This window comes from Agelaius tricolor, unplaced genomic scaffold (genome assembly GCF_023055355.1).
Source record: "Agelaius tricolor isolate 1412-34295 unplaced genomic scaffold, bAgeTri1.0.p SCAF_14, whole genome shotgun sequence".
NCBI lineage: Eukaryota > Metazoa > Chordata > Aves > Passeriformes > Icteridae > Agelaius > Agelaius tricolor.
The window spans coordinates 178984-188560 of NW_027269274.1; the positions used below are offsets into that span (position 1 = coordinate 178984).

The 9577-nt window shown below is 35.4% G+C and overlaps 1 protein-coding gene across 7 annotated transcripts in view; it reads left to right on the forward strand.

Moving 5' to 3' along the window:
* The window catches only part of NR2C2 (nuclear receptor subfamily 2 group C member 2), a 37725-nt gene extending 28258 nt beyond the window's left edge, over nt 1–9467 (forward strand). For 5 of the 7 annotated variants that reach the window (XM_071439239.1, XM_071439243.1, XM_071439241.1 and 2 more), the window contains one exon: nt 1467–9467. In XM_071439239.1, the coding sequence (XP_071295340.1) occupies nt 1467–1641 (175 nt within the window). In that variant the 3' untranslated portion in view covers nt 1642–9467. The remainder of the gene's footprint in view (nt 1–1466) is intronic. The other 2 variants (XM_071439244.1, XM_071439245.1) reach the window with 2 other exon arrangements.
* Nucleotides 9468–9577: the final 110 nt, after the last annotated feature.

Below are 9577 nucleotides of genomic sequence, written 5' to 3' on the forward strand. Positions count from 1 at the left end.
CTAACAATCTCCATCAAAATTCAAAATTCATCAACACAATAACTCTCTGCATATTCAGGGAACTTCTCACCTCTGTCTGTAAGATATACTAGAACATGTTCTTTTTTACTGTGAAAGGCATCCTCATGTAAAGAAGAAATCCCATACACTTAAGCACTGTCTGAGGGTGGAGTAACTAAAAAGAAGAAAAAAACCTGTCTGAAAAAGAGAGCTTCTCCCATCTCTGTTTTCTGCACTGATCTTGCAGAATTAACACTGTGGTGCAATGAAAATAGGATTCTCTGCCTCAGAAATATCCTCAAATCCCACATTCTTCCATGTACAATTGAGGCCTTCTGGTTTGATTAGTGAGAGCTGAATTTCTACCATAAAACTAAATATAAAATTTGTTCCATATACTTAGTTCTCATAAAATAGTGTCTCAGGGAAGAAAATCAGAGTTACATTCCCCAAGCAGTGTCTTTTATTTTAACTAATAGTGTCTCTCTCTCCATGCTCCCCTATAGACAAGTTTAGAGAACAAATCTGTTTATTTCTGAGCAACTGAGTGCTCGTAGAAATTAAGATTGGGGACAAGTGTTACAATTTTCATAAAAACAACAGCATAGTTTAATCTTTTTGCCCTAAAGTTTACAAGATATGGTATATTAGCAGGATGGACCTTAGATATTTTCTCCATGAATATTCAAGCATTTTCCAGAGCACCTGTGGTCAGTGCTGCCTGAGGTTTACTATTACATGGTTCTGGTTCAGAAAATTTATTTGGTTTAGCATTTGTGATGCACATCTGCCATATGAATGGCAGCAAAATGCTTTCATCACTGTCCTAAATTTCATATTAATGGGAAGTCTAGCATTTCAATACAGTCACTTCATTGTATTGGATATCTGTTAACATCTTAGTAAATAAAACACCAGGGCACTTTGGGAATATTTATGCTTAACAGTACATTCCCCCAAATTCCTTCTCTCATTAGAAGCTGATTCTCTTTTTTCTGTTTATATACATCCAGCCCCCTTCCTGCTATCTCATTTGGCATGAGGTTGCTAGGCAACTGAGGACTATGCTGTTTATGGCTGAAATTTTAATTAAGCATTGTGCTCTTAAAATGGTGCAAATGTTCACACTAATCAACATGAATATTATTAGTGTCAGCATTGTTTGTCCAGAGCTGGGCATTTCAAAAGCAGGCCAAGAAACTTGTGTGTTTGTACATACATGTTCTATCTACAAGGGCATTAACACGTCCCTTTCATTGGAAAACTACAAAGCGACGGAGCTTTCATTTTGCTTGCAGGATAGAACAGCAACCATTCTTTTTGTGGTGTAGCCAAATTAGCTTTAATTGCCTCTTTACACCTATTCATGAATTCTGGGAATAATAAAGGCAGATCCAGCTCTTTAGCCATAGAGTATCTTGAACTGGTCTTACATGTATTTATAATCCACTAAACTTCTTTTTCAGGCTAGCCCGGATCCTAGTTCGCCTGCCAGCACTTAGGCTGATGAGCTCTAGCATCACTGAGGAACTGTTTTTCACAGGTCTCATTGGAAATGTTCCCATTGACAGCATAATCCCCTACATTCTCAAAATGGAAACAGCAGAATATAATGGTCAAATAACTGGCACGTCTGCATAGAAGGAACAACGTAATCTGAGGGATTGAAGTAATTTTCACAAAACCCGTATAATTATGAAGTTAAAAGAGTCGTGTTTCGGTATGTGCAGATAATACCAATTTGTTATTAGTTTCCTGACAGATTTCTCCTTGTCTTTTTTTGATGTTGACAAAATTTAAAGCAGCTATTAAAAGACCTATTATAGGACCTTTCCTGCCACAAGGAATATTTTGGATGCCTTTCATTTAAAAGGCCATAGATTACTGAACATACTTTTCACATGCTTTGTATTTAGAAACTATCAGTGGTTAAAAAGAGTTTTATAATATCAGAGTAGTAATAAAATTACTTTAAAAGTAAAAAGAACAGTATGTATATATTTAAAAATATCCTTGGAATGAATGTCTAGCAAATGCCAGGGTATATACTAGCACTTTGTAATCTTGTCAGAGCAACAGCATCATCAACATCCTGTTTATGAGTATGGAAAATTTTTTTCATTTTTCAAAAATGAAAAAAATGCCTATGTCCTTAGTCAAAATACTAGCGATTTTTGTAAAAACGTAGAATGCTAAAGGAGACAATCATTTAATCTACAAAAAGTCACTTGCTGTTATATTATGCATGAAATATTAATGTGGATTCTTAAATCAGATATCCACATTATATAAAACTTTATCTGTTAAAGTAGTGCAGTTGTAATACACGGTACAGTGCAGTCATAGTGACTATTATGTGCTACAGGAATTCCCCACACTAAAGAAAAGAAGTGTTTGTCACAATAATGATTAAATATGCAGGTTCCTAAAGTGTTTATTCAGACAAACACAGTCATGACAAACATTATTCTAAGAAGCAGCCTTTTGACTTAGGGGAAAATCAGTCAGTAACTGGAAGAGCAGTAAATTTCAAATAGAGCTGTGTGATGCTCTGAGTATGCTCTTTGTATGCTGCAAATTTACTCCTCCTCTCTGTACTTTGAACACCCTCATAATGTAGCCACAGGGTGCAATTTAAGACCTGAAATGTATAGAACCTCTGGCTGTCAGCAAGAGTTTCTTACAAACCTCTCTCACTTCATTTCTCCTTCCCTCCCTCATGAAGCACTCCCGATTTTGCAGTGTTCTCAACTTTCCTGTCACTCACTTTGAAACCAAAATACAGTTAGGATTTACTTTCACTCCTGTACAATTGCAGTTGATGACTGATGCACCATGGAGGTATAAAATGAACTACTTTTTAATTGTCTCGAGTGGTGAGCCATCAACATGTCTGCTAGTAGTACTGGCCATTAGCTACTAGCATAGGTTTCATTTTAGTATAATTTACTATTATGGCTGTTCAGTATTTTAAAATCAAAGATTTTTTTAAAGTCATAGCAATTAATACCTTCATCTGATTCTGGCACATTAGATGCATTAATTATTTTAATTATTTGTGTGTTAGAGGCATTCTTACTTTAGTAGGTTTATGTGACAAAACTTATCTAATGGTAAGTCCAGCACTTTGGTTTTTCTTCTGTTATTGATATTTATTTAGAAACATCAACTAGGTTGGAGTTTGTGACTTTTCAGAGTCTGAATTGTAGCCAAAAGACCTTAAGCAGCTTTAGATGAGGCTTCTAAAGTAACAAAAAGAACTTGTATACTTCATCTTTGTTAGGAGGCTGATATTTGTAGCACTTACTGTGACACAAAAGACTATTTAATTTTAGCTTCTGGATGCATTAGTCTTCTATAGTTACTATTTTTAGCACATTCAGAATCTTCTTTTCTCAGAAGGGTATTACAGAGTTCCAGTATCCATGCAGAGATTTGTAATACAGCACTTGTATCTGTCTCAACTTTTGCTATAGCAAATGAAATTGTCATATTGTTCATGTGATGGAAAGTCTGCTCTCTACACGTAAAGTCAGCTGGACTTCAGCTTTTAGCACCAACCGTTTGACTGTAGTGTAACTGCTGTGGGACTGTGTCAGAACTTCTGCTGCACAGTCCTTATGTTAAGGTTATAGAACTTAAAAGTGATTAATCAGAAACAGTAGCTACCTTGGAAGAAGTAGTGGCTGCTTTTGTTAAAATTTAAAATTTTACTGGATTATGTCATTGTTCTACAAGAAGAATGCATTGAAATATTTTGATTTTTTTTTAATTGCCAAAAGGATTACAGAACTTAATTTCCTTTCAGAATTTGATAAAAATTATTTAAGCAGATAAGAAAGCATTTTAATGGTAAATTAAATAGTCCTTAGCACAAAAACTAGCCATTGGAATATTTGGTTTTAAATCTCAATACACACCAGCTAGCTTTTTCTTGACAAACATCATTTCAACTTCCAATTTTTCAAGTAAAAATGCCCCATTTTCTGTGCAAAAATTTGTTTGTAATTTTTATTACTTGTGATAATAACAACTCAGAAAAGAAAGGCATTTTAGTTTTTTGGGAACAAAGTGATCACACGAAATAAAATGTAAAATGTGTGCCTTGCATTACATATGTAAATTGAAACAATGAATATCATGCAGTTCTGTTTACAAATAAACTACACTCCCCACAAATGCAAGGACACACAATTATATCCTTGCTCAAACCCTGCTAGTTACTTACTCTGCAAATAGTTATTCAATAGCTTATTAGGGATACAATCTTAGTTTTTGTAAACTAAGTAATAACCATGCAATCCATAGCTGTGCATGCATTTAATAGATTAAATGAAGCAGTTCCATCCTTAAGATTTGGATATTACCACCTAAAAGCTACAAAGTCCCTCTCTGTGCAGCATCATTAGCATGATTTGCTGGCTTGCAGAGGTCAGAACCAAGCTACTTAGTTCTGATGCCATTAACAAAAAGCGCTCTTTCTAACTATACACTATTTTGATTCCAAGACTAACATTTTGGATTGTAGAAATTTGAACTTATGTGCGTGCCTGGGCTGTTTCCTACCCAGGAAAAGGACTTTGTGCTTCCCCTCTTTGAACTTCACATGGTTCCCCTTGGCCCATTTCTCCCCATAACAATCCATCTCAGTGGCAGTAGGATCCTGTGATGCACACAGTGCAGCTGCACAATCAAGCAAGCTTTGCACGGTCTCTGCAGAAAATAATATTGCAACACTGACATAGTTCTTGGAATTTCTGAGGTTTGTTCCATCCCTCCTGCAGTGACTGGAAGATGGTAACAGGCTAATCCTAGTAGCTTTACTGTTAAAATAGTTTTGGTTATTTTTCTCCTTGGAAAGTGCAAACTTTTCCCTATGAATATGGGACAGGAGAGTTTTTTAATATTATAACAATTATTGAAGAACTATTTCTTGAGTATTGAATATAGAAATAGCTTGTTTTCATAAAGGTGAAATTTAAATGCCAAACCTGTTTTCACAAGAACTTGGAGTCAAACTACCACAGTCACAAAGTGATTCTAGGAAAAGTTCATCTCACTGAAGCTCTACTTAGTGCCAAAATTTATTCTCTTCAGAAGTTTTGAGGTTCTATTTCTGCTGCTCTTCAAATGAAAATGTTTTAACTTGGCAGAAATACAGTAATAAATTATCTGATTAGATTTATCTGAACCTGAGCAAATGTGTATACTAGTCATAATTCAGTCAGACAAATGTTTGAATTCTGTGCTGAGACTGGGGCATGATAATGAGGCAATGTTGGGAATGATAATGAGGCAGTAATGTCCACTGTGCTTCATTTGTTTTTCAACTCTTTTGCAAAGGAACTGGATTGCAGTCTTGTAGATAAAAAGCATTTGGGACTAGCTTTGTCATAATGATTTTAATTACATTTTTGACAAATGTAGGAAGGTATACTCTTTTCTTACTTTTATTTACTTACATCGGACTGTAGAGTCAGAACTAATACCATGTGCAAAAGTAATCTTTCTCAGCCTATTTACATAGCTTATAAATTGTCTGCAATGCTTTTGGTGTCTGTGGAGTTACTCTGGCATGAAACTGGTAGAGGAGAAAAACGTTATCTCCAAGGAGAGATCCTTCTAAGAAGTCATACAAGGCTTTCTTTTTTCTTAAAATGTTAGATCATTAAGAAGGCTTAGTTTTCAGAGCACACTGCGGCAAGAAACTATTGTTGCTCTCCACTGATTAGCTGGGTCATTTGCCAAGTCTGCTTTCACCATCTTCTGAAGCCCGTGGCCCCCAGACAGCCACGATGCCTCTGGTGAGGAGCTCTGGTGCCAGTGTGTGCAGAATCCAGCAGCTCTGCATCACCATTACAGTTCCCTTGGGCAAAGGGCAAATTCTGAGCCTGCCATAGAGAAACCAAGTCAGGGCTGAAGCTCCCAGGTGAAATCAGTTTCGTGACTCTTGTTTCTCCTTTGGCAGAGACTGTAAAACACTTGTGTGGTTTTTTTATTGTTCTGTACAGTACACAGCACACAGGTGTACCAGCACACATCTGCCAGGTGATACCATCTTGGAAAGACCAAAAATGTTGATTTTTCCATTTGAGATCCCTCTCTTCCTCCCCTGTTACTCTTAATAGTGCAAAACCAGGTGTTTTTTTCACCTACTCTTGTCCATAAGAGGAAAAACATAAATGCCAGAAAACACAGGCAGATGCCCACCTGTTCCCAGGGTTTGCCACACTGGCAATACAGCAGAGCTTTTGCAGTAGATGGCTTTGCTGATAAGCATGGGCCAGCTGACAACAGCACACAACAGTGTGCAGTCCTAACAATTCCCAACATCCAGGAGGGATCAAATGAGGGCATGGTCACCCTAGAGAGTGCCAGCTTCTACTGGATCTTAAATGACAGGAAATTAGTGTAGAAACAGCTTTATATGAAAAATTACCAAGAGGGGATGGCAAAGGAGGGCAAATGAAAGCATTTACTCTTTGTACCTTTTAATTCTAAGGTTGTTGAGTCATTTTAACAGTAAATACTCCTGAATTAAGTTCAGGCTTATTGTTTGATGTCATTAGCCTGTCTTGTTAGATAATGCTACAACCCTACTTCAGCTGCAATCAGTGTTATCAACATATGGGAAATTATTTGTGAAAAAAAAAATTACAACATTATTTATACTGGGGTTACAAGTTAAAGTAAAATTCTTTGTAAAATTTAGATGCTCTAAGTTTAAGCATCTGAAGTTTAGATGTTTTTTATTGTGAAGTCATGTTAAGTTCATCACAGGTAGTACTGTTGTAATGTTCCATTAATGCCAACAATCTGTTCAGTCCTCTGAGTTACATGAATGCTTTGAAAATAGCTTATTATTGTTAAATTCCTGCCTTTCTTTTTAAGGGGTTTGATAGAGTTGTACATGTCTATTTTGTGCCTCCCACCATTGTGCATTTCTGCATGTTCAGTTCTAGAACTCACTCGAGCAGATGATGCATATGTAAATAGCTGTATGTATGTATGTGTGTATGAATGTATATGTTTATACCTCTCTGTCTAAATATATTCTGTACAGTGTATAGGAAATGTGTAGTGTATGTATATATGTACAGATAGGGAGCCATTATTCATCTATTATGTGCTAAATTTTTTTATTCGTTTGCTAATCCAGAGCTTCCTAATTTGGTGAATCCTCATAAATTTCAGAGCTTTGCACCTTTTTTCTAAACCAGTCTGAATTCACTATTTGCTGTTCAGAACTGACAAATATATTCCATTAATTTTCTGGCTTTTACATTATTCTCTTTACCTTTTCTCATTTGACCTATAGAGGTCTGCAAGTCAATAGTTAACTGAGCATATAATGCCTTTTTAAAATAATGACTAAATAACTATAGTCATAGAAAATGCTTCCCTGCTCATTATATACTCATTCTCTTCCAGCCCTCCTGAGATACTTTTGTAAAGTTGTATTTTTTGTGAAGCTTGGTAAGAGACTGATTTTTTGGTTTTAAGTCTTCATCTGTGGCTAACTGAAAGTAAACCAAGTTGCCATTTATCACTGAACTGCAGCACACAGAACAGGAGGTAATGGATGCTGTTTAAGAAATCAATAGTCATATTGTCATAGTGATCTCATGAAACAAGCTGTGAGATGATAATGACTGTGTGCTCTGGTCAGTGAAAAAGCAGCTCTGGTACAATGGTAATTAAATAGTAGGGACATTGCAGGTAATTTATTTCTTAGCAAGCATCAAGACATCTTCAGGATTTTCACAATGTATTTCAATTGTATATTCACTTTCCAAAGTTTTTATTTCTATTTTCCAGCCTAAACTGAACACAGCTAGTTTCTTAATTTAGTTGTCAGACTATGTCCCTTTCCACATTCTGTCCCCTCCTGGGTCTGCAACCTGTGCAGCTCCTGCACTGCCTGTGACAGACCCACTCCATGTGGGACCTGGACACACAGTTGGGAAATGAGATGTGAAATAAGACAATTTCTTATTCATAATGAGGACTCAAACATTTACATTATCAAAGCTTGTTCTTCTTCTCTTTTGATGAAGCTAAAAAGGAAGCCTTCCATAAAGTAAATCTGTTAACTGTGGGTTTTTTAAAAAAAGCATTTCACAGACCATGCAGGACAGTAGTTCAGCAAGTCTTGTTTCTGTTATTAAAAAGGTGAAATAGAATTTTATGGGCATTTATTTCCATCTTTTGTGCTCACTGTGGCAAAGACTTGTGTATGTTTAATCCAATAATAAGACACTAATCAAAATAACATGAACTTTGTGCATGATTAAAGTAAACCACAAGTCTGAGGAAATTTTGGAAAGTTTGCTTTGGAAAATGCTGAGAATATTCTATTTCTTGGTGTATTGGTTAGTGAGCATTTGTAAGCTTTTATTTCAAATATAGGAATAAACCTGTAGCATTTCAAAACCTTATTTCTACAATTTTCAGCAGGAAAAATATGTAAATTAATGTCAGGAATTTCTGTGACAGATGTACCTTCCTTGGTGTCTGGACAACTGGTAGTGTTTGAATGCTTGCTTTTCTCTTTAAAGGTGAATAGAAACCTGAAAGTCTGTTAAAGTCACTGTACTGCAGGAACAGTTTTAAATAGGAAGCCAATTGGGGCATTAATGCAAGAGTGAATCTGTTTAAAAACTCAACTGTCAATTCAGGAAAAAAAAAAGAAAAGGCAAAGTTCAGTGAAACCAAATGTGTTATATCCACATTTGAATTGTTTGTATTCTGAAGAACAAAATGTGCTTAAATTTAATGGCAATAAAGGCTCTGCAATAATACAACACAGGTCCATTTTACGGTATTTTCATGATTGTGGGTTAAAGCAGGACTGAATAAATTTAAAACAAAAAACACAGTCTTTGAGAAGAAAACATATTACTTACAGACTGTATATGTTGAATTTTCCATATATGGAATCAAGATCAAATGTTCAAGTATTTTTAATAATTAATCCGTACTCTGAAATACACTGGAAGCCAGTGTTCATAGTTTCCTAACTGAAAACTGCACAGTTGTATCTGTATTGGCATACTAGGGAGTGCTGAGCTCCTAAAAAACAGCAAATTTTTATAGAAGGAAGCATTTACTTTCAGTTCCTTGGGATTTTTTTCTGGAAGTCTGTATTCCTTATAATTTAGAAAACAATTGTTTATTTTAAAACTGCAAAAGTTTTTAATTTCTTACAGCTTCTTTTGTGAAATCAGTATTATTGTGTGTGATAGCATTTAAAAATAATAGCATGGGGTTTTTTTAAACTAAATTTTATATCCAAGCAATGTCTTCAGTCACAAAGAGGAATTTGCATTGTTGTGTTTGTATATAGAGTATTGCAGTGCATGATTTAGCTTATGCATTTTATTAAATGCCGTTGTGATATTATATTGTTGCGGTTAATACTAGTAGCTAAATGAGGTCTCTACCATTAAAGTGAATTACAAATATAACTGCATTCTTGAGTTTTATTTTGAAGTTGATTTAAGTTTCTCTTGAACAGGAGCAGTCTAAGCCAAATACATAATTTACTATCTTTTAGGGAGAAACAGCAATTTGCCTT